The following is a 17,150-nucleotide window of genomic DNA, read 5'->3' as shown; positions in this document are numbered from 1 at the left end:
GGACAGGCAGCAAGAGCAATTCAAGGGCTAACTAGAAATGAGGCCAATTACAAGTCTACCATCGAGATATTACACAAACGCTTCGGAAGAGTGCAGCACATTATATCGGCACATATGGATGAAATGCTTAAAATTCCAGCATGTACTAGTTATAAAGCATCCCAACTTCGTCTCGTTTATGACGAAATCGGCATTAATATAAGAGGTTTGGAATCGTTCGGTGTGAGTTCTCACCAGTATGGCAATTTATTGATTCCCGTGATCATGTCAAAGCTACCTCATGAAATTACAATTCAAGTAGCTAGAAATACCGCGCGGGAGGTGTGGGTAAAGGCCGACTTGTTAGAAGTGATCCGACAGGAAGTTGAGGCACGCGACTTTAGTAAAGGTGTGAAAACCAACGTGACCCTTGTCAGGTTCAACACAAACCGCTATCGATTCCGGAAGAACCGTGACAAACCTCACCATCTGAGGAAACAGCACCTGCCTTTTCGACGACGCCCAAGACCCCCTTGTCGACACTTTAAAACGTTCTGCGAAACGGAGTCAATTGGAATCCGGGGAGAATCAGACATCAAAGAGTCGAACGATTGTGTTAACAAAAATGTACGTGGAACTGCCTTGGAAGGAGAACCATCCAGCGATATCAAGTGACTATGAACTATGCCTCAGTCATCTAAAGTGTTACAGCAAAAAATGTTAAAGGAGCCAGAAGTAATCCACGAGTACAATCAAATCATCGAGGAACAAGTGAACAAAGGAATTGTGAAAAAGGTCGCTACAGAGGAAAACAAAGGGAACGAAAACGAAAGAGTGCATTACCTTTCTCACCACGCCGTGACCCGAAGAGACCGCGAAACAACTAAGCTTAGAGTTGTGTATGACGGATCAGCCAAACCAACCGGACGTTGTCACACTCTGAACGATTGTCTTGAAACAAAAGAAGATGGACGCGTGGACGTCAACTTAATTGCGTCAAAGACCAAGGTCGCACCCTTAAAGAAACAGAGCATTCCCAGGCTGGAGTTATTTGGGGCTACAATATTAGTACGTCTGACAAAAACCGTACAAAGTGCATTGCCTCGTAGTTTGGAAGCTGTCTACTGGGTCGATTCTATGACTGTGTTACATTGGATAAGGAACAACAAACCACGGCGCCAATATGTTTTGACCAATGTCACAACTGACAACTGAGACGGACGAACCTGCACTACCTGAACTCGTAAAGAATCCACCTGAAACGGCACACGTCCTAACAACGTCTGAAGACCATTCACCGGAAATCAGCCTTTACCAAATTTATCAACTGCCAACGATTCAGCAGTCTTCATTATCTGTTTCCAGTAACTGCGTATGTCTTGCGATTCGTCAGCAAAGTCAAGAGAGGTCTGACGAAGGAAACTAATGCCACTGCAGGAGAAATAGCAGATTTCGAAGATAAACGTGAACTGAACCCTATCTAAGGAACTTAAGCAAGCCGAAATCCTTTGGATTCGTACTGTACAAGCCAATTCGTTTCCTAGCGAAATTAGTTATCTGGACAAACTTCGAGAAGCAACACCCCGTAGAATTCAACAATTTCATTTGTTTTTGGATGAACACAAGATCTTGAGATGTCGTGGAAGACTGAACAATGCAAATATTTCAGTAGAAACAAAGAATCCAATACTGATGCCCACAAAGGATTGGGATGATATTCGATTTTTTTCCACGAGATTGGCATAACCCCAGACGACAAAGTTACATTAAAATAGTAGCAGCTGGAGTTGCTAGAAAGAAGTGAGGGACTACAATTATTTTCTTACCCTGCCATGACCTATTTACCTCATGTCTGTTCTCTTGTTAACTAGTTCTATCTCTTATTTTTCGAATGTACTGAATTGCAACCACATACGCTTGCCAGACAGCTGTGCAAACCACCTTTCTCCCTCCCATTTCTGTGCACTCGCCACTACCAATTTCTTTCATGACTTTTGGAACGCCCTTTGTCCCTGCAAAAAGAAAAGTTGAAGGGATGTTCTGCTTCATACAAATAAAAACCACTCCTTCCATTGCCAAAAAAAGGTGGAAGTTACGATTTTAACCCATATCTAGCAAATAACGTAGCTACTGGCACAAAGGGCACACGTCTTTACTTACTCATAACATATCATGGCCACTGTAGAGTGGTATCCACTTGCTGTCAAGTCATGTCGGCGGTCAGTTATGAGAGTCTACAAACCAGAGAAATTATGTATTAGCTGAAAGGTCTCTGAATCCCCTGGGTGATTTAAAATTTAAAAGACGGTGATTATAAGCAGGTGATTATAAGCATGGCTAGATAAACTTACAGCCCCGTTCCTTTCAATGGCTTTCAATATAAGCATCTGTGTTCTGGACCTTTTGTATCTTTTTTTTTCATTGAAGAGTCTGCAGCTTTGTTTACAATATCTAAATAGCCCATGGTGTCATATACTATAAACAATAATAATTATAACTTACACGAGCTTTGTTAGACAAGAATATCTTATTTACTAGCTAGAAAAAGTCCAAAAAGATTGTGAGCTTTAAAACTATCTCAACAATTTGCAGGATGGGAACCAGTCTCGGGGTTTATAGAAAGTGAGGGGAGAGTGTCATGACGTGTCAAAATGTGAGAGGTGAATACCTAGGGTTGCTGCTTGGGTCAATAGTACAAGTATATAGTTATTGTGATTAGCGAGGATGGAGGAAGACAAGTAATATGATACAACCTCTGAATCATGTATTTTAAATGCCTTGTATCATCTCACATTGTCTATATATACATATCACCAAGACTATCAATTTTGGCCGCCTTATCAAATCCCTAGTATTGGCTTTCAAGCATGCCAGAACTTGTGAAACCATGAACCATTCTAAAAAGGAGAACGAGATTAGATACTTAGCTGTTTAATATAGGAAAAAAATCGAGTTTTTCGGAACATAGACTGAAAGTATATGCAGCTTTCCGGCTAACGGTCTAACCCAGAGTAAAAATTCCGGATAAAACCCTCAGGTGCTGGGATCGAGGAGGGTGATTAGGGCATTTCCCCTAGAATAAATCATAGCTGAACGAGCAAGGTGTTTGATCAAAGGAAATGTAACACAGCCAAGGTTTTAGTACCTGTAGTTAGCGGTGTACTTGCTTCCGATTATGGAGGAGCTGGCCCATTTCATCCCGTGGTCACCCTGCTCGTAGCAGAACTCCATTCGGAGTACGTGCTTAGCCATATTCATGTGCTCTCCGTCGTAAACGTAAGGAGAACCACCCACACAGCCTGTGGCAGTAGCCTGTAGCAAAGTGATCAAGGAATCATGTCCGCAAACGAAGACGCTATACACCTATTCAGCTGATGTGGACCTGCTATGGCCACCAAATCATACACTCACAGAGGACAGCCACAACCCCGGGAACTTCATCCCCTACTTTTCTGGAATAGTGTGTGGGTTCTTTAACGTCCCACCTGGAACTAATGAATATGGAAGATATTAGTGAGGCGGGGCCTACGGTTTTTAGCCCTTATCCGAGAAGACTTGAAAGTCTAACCATTTGCGAATGTAATTACAAAGGCAGCACTTTCTCCTCAGTTGTTTTAAGGCCCTGAGTCTTGATCCAGCCGGAGTCGAACTCACGACCTCCCGCATGTCATCCCGGTGCTCAACCAACTGAGCCACCGGTGTGCGGTGGTGGGGATTAGTGGGGAAAGCAAGGAGATTCGAGACAAAATACAGTCCCCAGGAACAGTGGACTGGTAACCTTTCATTTTAAGCAGCCCATGGGTACGGGCAATAGGTGCTCACTACCTTCACACAGAAGACCATTACCTTCATTGCCAAACTCGTGGGACAGATGGGACAAAACTTAAGCCTCCATCAGTAATCATTGCTGAAGCACAGAGGAAAGCTCCGAGAAAGGGGAGCCCCCTATCAAGTGCTCATAAGCAGGGATTTTTCTGTGCCTGCACGCAGGGAGTATCTGTGCCCTTTAGCGAGGGCCAAGTGTTTAGATGCCCGTTTTTTGAGTTGATCACATTAGTTTTTGTGTACTTATGCGAGGACTATCTGTGCCCTTTGTGCCTGGACACAATCTGTGCCCATAGGCCTTCTATGCCCTTTGCTGGGGATCATCTGTGTCATTTTAGACAGGGGTCTTCTGTGCCCTTTGGCAGGGATTATTTGCGTCCATCCAATGCACAGGGACTATCTGTGCCCTTTTTAAGCGGATATTAGTGATTTTATTTCTGCTGATGGGAAGGGTTTCATTAGTTCCCAGAGGATAGATCTAGTGTTACGAGGTACTGTTGTTTTGTCAATATTTTTCTTTTGCAGATGTTTTCAAGTCTGGAATGTGGACAGAGTTCCATGACTCCGTCCCAGTCCGTTTTCAGTCTTCAGCTCGTTCGGTGGAGAACACTGTTATCCCTTGGAAAGCTGATGGAACGGTACGTTCCTACCTTGGAGGTTTTAAGAGGTGGAAAACTTGGGCTTCTTCCAACCAGTTCTGTCACTTTCCAGTGAACCCCTTTCAGTTCGCTCTTTATTTGCACTGCAGTGTCGTTTACATGAGGCTAATTCACCATCTCCAAGATGGGCCAGGCTTCAGCATTAAATTTGTAACACAAATTATGAAGTGTATTTTTAGCACTGGTAAAATAAAAGACATTTTATCAAGAAAACGCAGTTTGTGGTGTATTTTTTATGATAGTGTATGTTCTGTAGAAGCAATTTTAGCTAATAAAAAAATCTTTTTTTTCTGCGAACTTCAATCGCCGCTCGACATCGAAGGTCTTATCGGTCACAAAAGCTCTTGTTTTTAGCTTGACCGCTTTTGTTGGAATCTCCTATGGGAATTTAAATCAGCTGTTTTGACCTTTTTGAAACTTACATTGTAAAGTAAAGATTGTTTCAATGCCTTCTCGAACGATTACGCTTCCGCCCAGTTGCAGTTCAAAATATAACGAAGTCTCTACCCCAGTGGGAAAACGTTTGTCGAGGGTATGCACGTGACCAGCCCCAACGAGGGTCTTTCTCCTCATCGAACGAAGTTGGGAACGAAGTTGCATTACGCTGTAATGATGATAAAACACGATTTTAATACCTTGGTCTTCCAGGCTAACCAAGACCCACGAGAGCCAAAGGGAAGCCCCCAGATGGAGAGACCATGTGAGGACTTTGGTAGGCAGATGGCATCAACAGGGTGTAAGGAATTAGTCAATATTCAAACCAGGTATTTCGTCAAATCCCCACCTTATCCAGGGGTGCAATTTATTTTGACTCACCCATTACTCAGTCTAAGACTTTGACTACAAGTGCACAAAAGGATGTATTTTTCAGTCTTCATCTCAACTTTAGATCGTTGTTTGTACAAATCCAGTCAAAGAATACAGCTTTCAATAGCACAAATCTACATTTTAAACTGGATTTTTGTTCACATTGCTATCATGTCCACTATGTTCCTCCCTTCAATTTCCTGAATTTCGCAGAGTCAAACCATGCATGGCAGGCTTTCCTAGCTGGTGTCACAGCTCTATTTTGTTCTCTTTGTTCAATAGTTCCCGATAATCAAGAAAAATGAGGCTTCCTCAGAATGAAAAATGAAACATCCTTGTAAGGGTTATTGCAGTCCTCAGAAGGACTGTTGTTCGAGACCAAAAACTTCACGAAATGGGCAGAATTGATTTTCAGTGTTATTTGAGCTGTGTGTTGTCATTGATAGTAAACAAAAGTAGACACATATGTAGGGATATCATGACCTATCTAAAGAGGAAGCAGAGTAGTCAAAATTGACCAGTGTAACCAAGAAACTGAAAACAAGGAAGCTGGAAACTGCACCGAAGTCGCAATTGCAGGTTTTCCACTCACACGACGCTTTTCTTTGATCTTTAAATACAAACTATGTTACATTGTAATACATATTTAATTTTAATCAAAACTATCGCCGTTTGCAGTACATTTTTGACACACTTTCACACTTTTTCATCCAAAGGATGTCAGGAATTCTGATACATTGCAACAAAACGCCTGATCAATATCTAATGGTTTCTCTTCAAACTGCTTTTTCATTGCGATTGAAAAAAACGGTTCAACTACAAACTCCAAGGAGAAACAACGTTTTTACGATGGCTTAAGCGATTAGCGTAGAATATGTTCAACCTGACCAGAGCAGCATCACCCAAGTCACCGACGTTATTGCCAGACAAATCCAACAATGTCAGCAGGGCAGTGCAGCAGCACCCGAGTCACTAAGGTTATTGCCATACAAATTCAACTGTGTCAGCTTTAAATCTCTTTTACATCCATTAGCCAGTGCAGCAGCACCTGAGTCACCAGTGTTAATGCCCAACAAATTCAACTCTGTCAGCATTGGATTTCTTTCCATTGCTGTCGGCAAAGAAGCACCATCCGAGTCAACGATGTTGTTGCCAGACAAATCCAAATCAGTCAGCTTTGGATTTCTCTCTATTGCTTCAGGCAATGCAGCAGCACTGAAGACACCAATGTTATTGCCATACAAATTCAACTCTGTCAGCATTGAATTTTCTTCCAGTGCTTTAGCCAGTGCAGCAGCACCTAAAATACCGATGTTATTGAATAAAAATCTAACTCTGTCAGCGATGGATCTCTTTTCTTTGCTCCAGCCAGAGAAACAGTACTCGAGTCACCAATGTTACTGCAAGACATATTCAACTCTGTCAGCATTGGATTTCTTTCCATTTCTCTTGCCAAAGCAGCAGCATCCAAGTCACCGATGTTATTGCCAGACAAATTCAAATCAGTCAGCTTTGGATTTCTCTCTATTTCTTCAGGCAATGCAGCAGCATTGAAGACACCAATGTTATTAACTTACAAATTCAATTCTGCCAGCATTGAATTTTCTTCCAGTGCTTTAGCCAGTGCAGCAGTACCCGATTCACCAATGTTATTGCCAAATAAATCTAAATCTGTCAGCTTTGGATTTCTTTTCAGCATCTCAAATAATGATGTTATTGAATTACAAATTTAACTTTGTCAGTGCTGGATCTCTTTCCATTGCTCTATCCAGAGAAACTGCACTCGAGTCACCAATGTTATTGCCATACAAATTCAACTATGTCAGTGTTTCGTTTCTTTCCAATACTTCAACCAGTACAGCAGCACCCAAGTCACTAGTGTTCCTGCCAAACAAATTCGAATCTGTCAGCGCTGGATTTCATTCCAATACTCCAGCTAGTGCAGCAGCACCCAAGTCACCTATGTTGTTGTAAGACAAATCCAACTCTGTTACCGTCGAATTTCTTTCCATTCCTTTAGCAAGTGCAGCAGCACCTGAGTCACTGATGTTATCGCCAGAAAAATTCAACTTTGTCAGCATTGCATTTCTTTCTATTCCTTCAACCAATGCAGCCGCACCCGAGTTACTGATGTTATTGCCATACAAATTCAACTCCCTCAGCGTCGAATTTCTTTCCAATTATCCTTCCAGTGCAGCAGCAAACGCTTCAGCGATTTTATTGCCAAACAAATTCAAAATTTTCAGTGTTTAACTTTTTTCGAATACTTCAGCCAGTACAGCAGCACTCAAGTCATCGATCTTACTGCCATACAAATTTAACTCTGTCAGTGTTGGATTTCTTTCCATTGCTCCAGCCAGAGCAACATCGCTTGAGTCACCCATGTTATCGTAAGACAAATCCAACTCTATTACCTTTGGATTCCTTTCCATTGCTTTAGCAACTACAGCAGCACCTGAGTAACTGATGTCATTGTCAGCCAAATTAAACTTTGTCAGCATCGACTTTCTCTCTATTGCTTCAGCCACTGCTTCGGCACCCAAATCACCGATGTTATTGCCCTACAAATTAAACTCTATCAGTGTTGAATTTCTTTTCAGTGCTTTAGCTAGTGCAGCAGCACCCGACTCAGCGATGTTATTGCCAAACAAATTCGAATTTGTCAGCGTTCAATTTGTTTGTAAAGCTTTCGTCGGTACAGCAGCACCTGAGTCACTGATGTTATTGCCAGCCAAATTAAACTCTGTGAGCATTGAACGTCTCTTTATTGCTTCAGCCAATGAAGCCCCTCCCGAATCACCGATGGTATTGTAAGACATATCCAACTCTGTTACCTCTGGATTTCTTTCCATTGCTTTAGCAAGTGCAGCAGCACCCGAGTCACTAATGTTATTACAAGCCAAATTAAAGTTTGTGAGCATTGAATTTCTCTCTATTGCTTCAGCCAATGCAGCCGCATCTAAGTCACCGATCTTATTGCCATTCAAATTCAACTCTGTCAGCGCTGGATTTCTTTCCATTGCTCCAGCCAGAGCAACAGCACCCTAGTCACCCATGTTATTGCAAGACAAATACAACTCTGTAACCTTTGGATTTCTTGCCATTACTTTAGCAAGTGCAACAGCTCCCGATTCACTGATGTCATTGCCAGCCAAATTAAACTTTGTCAGCATCGACTTCCTCTTTATTGCTTCAGCCACTGCTGCAGCACCCAAATCACCGATGTTATTGCCCTACAAATTAAACTCTATCACTGTTGAATTTCTTTTCAGTGCTTTAGCTAGTGCAGCAGCACCCGACTCAGCGATGTTATTGCCAAACAAATTCGAATTTGTCAGCGTTCAATTTGTTTGTAAAGCTTTCGCCAGTACAGCAGCACCTGAGTCACTGATGTTATTGCCAGCCAAATTAAACTCTGTGAGCATTGAACGTCTCTTTATTGCTTCAGCCAACGCAACCGCACCCGAATCACCGATGGTATTGTAAGACATATCCAACTCTGTCAGCGTTGAATTTCTTTCCATTGCTTTAGCCAGTGCAGCAGCACCCGACTCGCCGATGCCATTGTCAAACAAATTCAAATTTGTCAGCGTTCAATTTGTTTGTAATGCTTTAGCCAGTGCAGCAGCACCTGAGTCACTGATGTCATTGTAAGACAAATCCAACTCTGTAACCTTTAAATTTCCTTCCATTGCTTTAGCAAGTGCAGCAGCACCTAAGTCTTTGATGTTATTGCCAGCAAAATTAAACTACGTCAACATTGAATTTCTCTCTATTGCTTCAGCCAACGCAACCGCACCCGATTCACCGATGTTATTGTAAGACATATCCAACTCTGTCAGCGTTGAATTTCTCTCCAGTGCTTTAGCCAGTGCAGCAGCACCCGAGACACCGATGCTATTTCCATTCAAATTCAACACTGTGAGCTTTGGATTTCTTTCCATTGCTCCAGCCAGAGCAACAACACTCGCGTCACCCATGTCATTGTAAGACAAATCCAACTCTGTAAGCTTTGGATTTCTTTCCATTGCTTTAGCAAGTGCAGCAGCACCTGAGTCTTTGATGTCATTGCCAGCCAAATTAAACTTTGCCAACATTGAATTCCTCTCTATTGCTTCAGCCAATGCAGCCGCACCCGAGTCACCAATGTCATTGTAAGACATATCCAACTCTGTAAGCGTTGAATTTCTCTCCACTGATCTAGCCAGTGCAGCAGCACCCAAGACACCGATGCTATTGCCATACAAATTCAACACTGTCAGCTTTGGATTTCTTTCCATTGCTCCAGCCAGAGCAACAACACTCGCGTCACCTATGTCATTGTCAGACAAATCCAACTCTGTAAGCTTTGGATTTCTTTCCATTGCTTTAGCAAGTGCAGCAGCACCTGAGTCTTTGATGTCATTGCGAGCCAAATTAAACTTTGTCAACATTGAATTCCTCTCTATTGCTTCAGCCAATGCAGCCGCACCCGATTCACCAATGTCATTGTAAGACATATCCAACTCTGTCAGCGTTGAATTTCTCTCCACTGATCTAGCCAGTGCAGCAGCACCCGAGACACCGATGCAATTGCCATACAAATTCAACACTGTCAGCTTTGGATTTCTTTCCATTGCTCCAGCCAGAGCAACAACACTCGCGTCACCCATGTCATTGTAAGACAAATCCAACTCTGTAAGCTTTGGATTTCTTTCCATTGCTTTAGCAAGTGCAGCAGCACCTGAGTCTTTGATGTCATTGCCAGCCAAATTAAACTTTGTCAACATTGAATTCCTCTCTATTGCTTCAGCCAATGCAGCCGCACCCGATTCACCAATGTCATTGTAAGACATATCCAACTCTATCAGCATTGAATTTCTCTCCACTGATCTAGCCAATGCAGCCGCACCTGAGTCACCGATGTTATTGCCTTTTAAAATCAACTTTGTCAGGGTTGAATTTCTTTCCACTGCTATAGCCAGTGCAGCAGCACCCGATTCGCCGATGCCATTGTCAAACAAATTTAAATTTGTGAGGGTTGAATTTCTTTCCACTGATCTAGCCAGTGCAGCAGCACTTGAGTCACCCATGTTATTGCCATACAAATTGAACTCTGTCAGCTTTAAAGTTCTTGCTTCAGCCAATGCACAGGTACATTTGGTACTGATGTTATTGCCAAACAAACGCAACTCTCTCAGCGTTGAATTTGTTTTTACTGCTTCAGCCAGGGCAACAGCACCTGAGTCACTGATGTTATTGCCAGACAAATTTAACTGTTTAAGGGTTGAATTTCTTGCCACTGCTTCAGCCAGAGCAGTAGCACCCAAGTCACCGATGTTATTGTGATACAATATCAACTCTGTCAGCGTTGAATTTCTTTCCAATGCTTTAGCCAGTGCAGCAGCACCCGATTCACCAATGTCATTGGCAAACAAATTCAACATTGTCAGCATTGGACTTCTTTCCAATGCTTTTGCTAGTGCAGCAGCACCCAAGTCACCAATGTAATTCATTAACAAATTCAAATTTGTCAGCGTTTGATTTCTTTCCATTGCCTTAGCCAGAGCAGCAACATCTGAGTCACTGATGTTATTGAAAGACAAATCCAATTCTGTAAGCGATGAATTTGTTTCCAATGCGTGAGCCAATACAGCAGCTCCGCTGTCACTTAGTGCATTAGGATAGAAAATAGCGCTCTGAATTTGAAGAAGGGAACCAAGAGAATGCGCCAATTTTTTGGCAAAGGTACCCTGGTCTTTCTCACATTCACTGATACATGTCAATGCTGCACATAGGTGATTAGAACTGTAAATTGATTGGTTAATTTGACATGCTATACTTTCCATAAGTGCCAGGGCTTTTGCCTCAGACTTTTGAGCCAAGATACCACAAGTAAACCTTAGCACCTGTTGAAACTCCTCAAGATATCTGGTGTCAGCAACTAAGCTATCGGGGCTAATGTTCTCACCGACAAGCTGGCAACAGAGGTAAAATGCACCAAACCACTCCTGAATGCTTTTGTGAAGAAACCCGTAAGTCAGGCTTGTTCTTCCTTTGCTGCATCCAGGCTGAACTGATAGAAATCCGAATTCACGTATTAAGTCACTGGTACAATTATCGAATGTGCTGTGCTTGAAATACATAAAATCGTTAAGCAAGCCATCCAAAGCAATACAACCAAGAACCTTTAACTCAGCACGGTGTAATTGTATTAGGTCTTCATCCGTTTCTGGTAGTTCTTTTTTCCTCCTATATCTTCTAAGCATGCACCGCACTATTTCGAGGAAAAGAAGAGTTCTACCTTTTGGAAAATCCCCTTGGAAGTCTTCGCAAAGGAGGCAAAGAAGTGCTGTATTTAAAGGGCTTGCAGTAAGTCCTTTGAGGCTTGCGTCTGTGTGCAGCTTGTTCAAGAGCTTTTTCGCCAAATGCTCCTTGGTTTTGAAATATCTCTGGATAAAATCTTCAGCATCACTTTCGGTAAACCCTTCTACTTCTAGAAGGGTGTCACAACATTTCCGTACTTTTATCCCAGCTTCAGGGCGTGCTGTAACCACTAAGTGACATTTTGGAAGCATTCTCCCTTGAATGATTTCTTTATAGGCGGGTAAGTTATGGGCTGGCAGCTCATCCAGTCCATCAAGTACCAGCAAAACCTTTGCCTGATGGTTTCGAATGAAGGTGAAAAACTTTTCTCTTTCTTTTTTGTTCATGTCTTTCGGTAAAAGCTGGTCATCAATAGCTTCCCATAAGTCAGAATGTATGTCTCTACATTTCAACAACAGCAACACTTGGACATCAGGAAAATAATCGCCAGGTTTACAGTTCTTGGCCCAGTCGTAAGCAATCTTGTTACAATAGGTTGTCTTTCCCATGCCTGGCTGTCCTTCAATCAGAACCTTTCTGGGTTGTGAACATTCCTCATGTGGTTTGAAGATTTCCAGCATGTTGACAGTGGAGTCAGTCTTTGTGCCTCGTTCTTTTTTCCTGCTAACCATTTTAAGCCTGGTAAAAATGTTGTCAAGCTCGAATGTAAATTCTTCGCACCATGGAATTGGTGCAAGCCAGCCTTCCTGGTTTTTGTACAGTGTTCGAATATCGTCCACAAAGTCAGCTGGTCCAAAAAGTTCTGAAAGTGAGAAACAGTCAATAACTGGAAAAAATCGCTGTGTTCACCCACCCGAACTGCTTTATTGGAATTAGTGAAATATGAGTCACATTCATTGTGCAAGGCCTATCATGTTCTTTTACGGACAAATATCATTCTTGTCTAGAATTAATAATCATAACGATGCATTTCCGCATTAACAAAGAATACTTGAAAAATAAATTTACAATTTTTCAATTTAATTCCCATTTCACTTCAACATTGATCTTTTCTCTCAATAAAATATAGTTTTGGTTTCATGAATTCTTCTTTGTTATTACGAATGGCAGAAAATATACTACTCATAAGGGTGGTTGTAGTATTAACTAATGGTTCAGTTAAGTTAAGAAGAAATTGCGACCTTTGTAATACATGTATCATCTGTTAAAGGTCACACTTTGAATACTTCTCAAATAAGTACGGTAAAATCGTAAGACAAATCTCACAGCACTTGCATGGGGCATTAAAAGAGCCCCCTTTCTTTTCAAGGAGAGTCGGGACGGAATTCCCTTACGGTTTTGATCTGTTCATCTCCCTGTACTCAGGGCATCTGTAAATCCTACCAGTAATTTTAATATGACTGAAACAATTGCCGTCTGTGCTGTGATTATGAAAAGTCCTCTCCGAACTGTTGGTACACTATTTGAGGCCTTGCTGAAAAAGCACTAACTTAAATGATTTACAATATTACAATAAGTTATCCAAGCACGTCGACCTCCAATAAAAACACGCTCATTATCTCAGAAAATAAGACGCATGACGTGTGAATCTACCTTCCATCTCACTGAGCTTGTCCCTAGTGCAGCCTTCACTGGACATCCACTGTTTTAGCATTTCTTGTGGAACACAAGAGAAAGTCGTTATACGAAATTTGAGATTTTTTTTTATGTAAAAGGAGGAAAAAATATTTTCACTTTATCCTTGATCCCCAAAGTCAACAGTTGTCAATGTCAATAAAATGCACTAACTCACCAAGTACCTCTTTAAGCATGTCTTTGCTGCTGCCTTCATCTGTTTCAAGCCTCTTTAGGGTACCTTCATCAAATTAAACCAACGGATAGATTAATCATGACATAAAATAAAAAAACCTAAACAAAACACGTGAAAATAGGGGTTCATTGGTGACAAAAAAAGTAATTGTTACCTGGATATACCTCACCCTCAGAATAGTGCATTCCGCACAGTGTGATTGGCTAGCTCGGAGGCAAATAGCAAGTACCATTCCCCTCTGAGCAAAGGGAGAAAAACAAAATGGCTTCCCGTTTCACTTCGGTCATTATTCGACCTGTAATGTACTTCACTGTGCCTGTCATTTGGTTAAGCTACAGACACACGCAGTTGCATTAGCCTATGCTGACTCCATTGTTTTCAACCGCGAAGCCGATAGAATTTTTGCATAGCTTATTTCTCGAAACTAAAGCTAAAGTCGGAGAAAAACAATACCAGCGCAATGTTCTTAAGTTATTTTCCAGTCAATTTTCAAAATTTGGGCTATTTTTGAGCAAAACTAAAAATCGGCCGAACATTGTCACTTGCTCGGTTTTTGCTTCCCGCCCTTCAATTATTTACCTCAGTGTCGGTGGAGGTGGTGGATATTTACCTCCACTCGGGTAAATAATTGTCAATTAACCTTTTAACAAGTATTAAACAGTGAACTGCCCCTATGTAGACAAAGATGAATGAATTTGAGTAAGACACGAGGTATTAACTTATGACTCAGTTAAACTGAGGAGAAATTGCGACCTTCGTAATACAATGTATAATCTGTTAAAGGTCACACTTTAAATCCTTCTCAAATAAGTACGGTAAATCGTAAGACAAATCTCACAGCACCTGGAAGTGGCATTAAAAGAGCCCCCTTTCTTTTCAAGGAGAGTCGGGACGGAATTCCCTTACGGTTTTGATTTGTTCATCTCTCTGTCCTCAGGGCATCTGTAAATCCTACCGGTAATTTTAATATGACTGAAACAATTGCCATCTGTGCAGTGATCATGAAAAGTCCTTTCCGAACTGTTGGTACACTATTTGAGTCTTTGCTGAAAAAGCACTGACTTCAATGACTCACAATATTACAATAAGTTATCCAAGAACGTTTACCTGCAATAAAAACACGCTCATTATCTCAGAAAATAAGACGCATGACGTGTGAATCTACCTTCCATCTCACTGAGCTTGTCCCTAGTGCAGCCTTCACTGGACATCCACTGTTTTAGCATTTCTTGATGAACACAAGAGAAAGTCGTTATACGAAATTTGAGATTTTTTTTTATGTAAAAGGAGGAAAAAATATTCTCACTTCATCCTTGATCCCCAAAGTCAACAGTTGTGAATGTCAATAAAATGCACTTACTCACCTAGTATCTCTTTAAGCGTGTCTTTGCTGCTGCCTTCATCTGTTTCAAGCCTCTTTAGGGTACCTTCATCAAATTAAACCAACGGATAGATTAATCATGATATAAAATTTAAAAAAAACAACCTAAACAAAACATGTGAAAATAAGGGTCCATGGGTGACAAGAAAAGTAATTGGTACCTGGATATACCTCACCCTCAGAATAGCGCTTTCTGCACAGTGTGATTGGCTAGCTCGGAGGCAAATAGCAAGTACCATTCCCCTCTGAGCAAAGGGAGAAAAACAAAATGGCTTCCCGTTTCACTTCGGTCATTATTCGACCTGTAATGTACTTCACTGTGCCTGTCATTTGGTTAAGCTACAGACACACGCAGTTGCATTAGCCTATGCTGACTCCATTGTTTTCAACCGCGAAGCCGATAGTATTTTTGCATAGCTTATTTCTCGAAAACAAAGCTAAAGTCGGCGAAAAACAGTACCAGCGCAATGTTCTTATGTTATTTTCCAGTCAATTTTCAAAATTTGGGCTATTTTTGAGCAAAACTAAAAATCGGCCGATCATTGTCACTTACTCGGTTTTTGCTTCCAGCCCTTCAATTATTTACCTCAGTGTCGGTGGAGGTGGTGAATATTTACCTCCACTCAAGTAACTAATTGTCAATTAACCTTTTAACAAGTATTAAACAGTGAACTGCCCCTATGTAGACAAAGATGAATGAATTTGAGTAAGACACGAGATATTAACTTATGGCTGAGTTAAACTGAGGAGAAATTGCGACCTCCGTAATACATGTATCATCTGTTAAAGGTCACACTTTGAATCCTTCTCAAATAAGTACGGTAAATCGTAAGACAAATCTCACAGCACCTGGAAGTGGCATTAAAAGAGCCCCCTTTCTTTTCAAGGAGAGTCGGGACGGAATTCCCTTAGTGTTTTGATTTGTTCATCTCTCTGTCCTCAGGGCATCTGTAAATCCTACCGATAATTTTAATATGACTGAAACAATTGCCATCTATGCCGTGATCATGAAACATCCTCTCCGAACTGTTGGTACACTATTTGAGGAAAATGCACTTAAATGACTCACAATATTACAATAAGTTATCCAAGCACGTCGACCTCCAATAAAAACACGCTCATTATCTCAGAAAATAAGACGCATGACGTGTGAATCTACCTTCCATCTCACTGAGCTTGTCCCTAGTGCAGTCTTCACTGGACATCCGCTGTTGTAGCATTTCTTTTTGAACACAAGAGAAAGTCGTTATACGAAATTTGAGATTTTTTTTTATGTAAAAGGAAGAAAAAATATTTTCACTTCATCCTTGATCCCCAAAGTCAACAGTTGTCAATGTTAATAAAATGCACTAACTCACCTAGTATCTCTTTAAGCGTGTCTTTGCTGCTGCCTTCATCTGTTTCAAGCCTCTTTAGGGTATCTTCATCAAATTAAACCAACGGATAGATTAATCATGACATAAAATAAAGAACAACCTAAACAAAACATGTGAAAAGAAGGGTTCAAGGGTGACAAGAAAAGTATTTGGTACCTGTATATACCTCATCCTCAGAATAGCGCTTTCTGCACAGTGTCAAAAGAAGGGTTCAAGGGTGACAAGAAAGTGATGTTAACTAGGCATTGGCTGATATTCTAGAAAGCCAATTGTTTGAGTACAAACACACCTTCCATGTGTTGAAGCTTCTCCTTGATGCTGCCTTCATCGGTCTTCCATTTCTTTACCATATCTTTCGTAAAAAAGTGAAAAAAATAATTTTCTTTAGACAAACAGGCTAATTGTTGTAGGTGTCCGAGTTCGTAATGTTCTGGAACGTAATCTACAAATTCTGAATGTGGCTTTACGAACCATAGCAGTCCCTACATAAAAGAAACAAGGGTTTTCAAGGGACAATCTGTGACGTTTCTTCACAACTTCTCAGAACGTACATGATAATAACGTGGAGAAGTAACAAATTACAGTGTCCGCATCTCATTCTTGTGCAAATCCTTGACACATTGGTTTAGTCATGAACACACCTTCTACCTACAAATAGACCTTCCCATCCCAGACCATATGATGTTTTCCAGAAAATTTCCTTTAGTCTTCTGGTAAGCCATGCGTACATATGCACATGCATAAGATGACATTTGAAAGAAACGGGTCCCCAGAGTGACATCATGCGGTCTGAAATGGGAAGCTAAAACGGTCTATTCCCCTACTTTAGTAATTCTTTGCAAAAGGCGTTAGGCTCAGCCTATTTTGAAATCATTTCTTCCTCTCCTCTGTGGGATTTAATTTGAGCCAATTTAGCTTAACCCCTTTCACAGCTTTCAAGTGCAATGAATTGTTTATTCTTTCAAGGAATGTAGTTCCATTTCTCCTAACACACACACACACAAAAA

At 41.2% G+C, this 17,150-nt stretch overlaps 1 protein-coding gene and 1 pseudogene across 1 annotated transcript; one reads left to right on the top strand and one right to left on the bottom strand.

The window, feature by feature from the left end:
- The window catches only part of LOC138030631 (uncharacterized), a 196,299-nt pseudogene that overhangs the window by 443 nt on the left and 178,706 nt on the right, over nt 1–17,150 (top strand).
- LOC138028288 (NLR family CARD domain-containing protein 3-like) lies at nt 5,902–16,458 on the bottom strand. The gene is made up of 8 exons (XM_068875771.1): nt 16,433–16,458; nt 16,126–16,188; nt 15,927–15,989; nt 14,751–14,813; nt 14,552–14,614; nt 13,369–13,431; nt 13,170–13,232; nt 5,902–12,378 (listed from the first exon to the last, which is right to left on the bottom strand). The coding sequence occupies exons 1-8, from the start codon at nt 16,437–16,439 to the stop codon at nt 9,020–9,022; spliced, it is 3,744 nt and encodes a 1,247-aa protein (XP_068731872.1). The 5' UTR covers nt 16,440–16,458; the 3' UTR covers nt 5,902–9,019.

The sequence above is a fragment of the Montipora capricornis genome, chromosome 13, assembly GCF_036669925.1.
Source record: "Montipora capricornis isolate CH-2021 chromosome 13, ASM3666992v2, whole genome shotgun sequence".
NCBI lineage: Eukaryota > Metazoa > Cnidaria > Anthozoa > Scleractinia > Acroporidae > Montipora > Montipora capricornis.
This window is presented reverse-complemented; position numbering and strand designations above follow the sequence as displayed.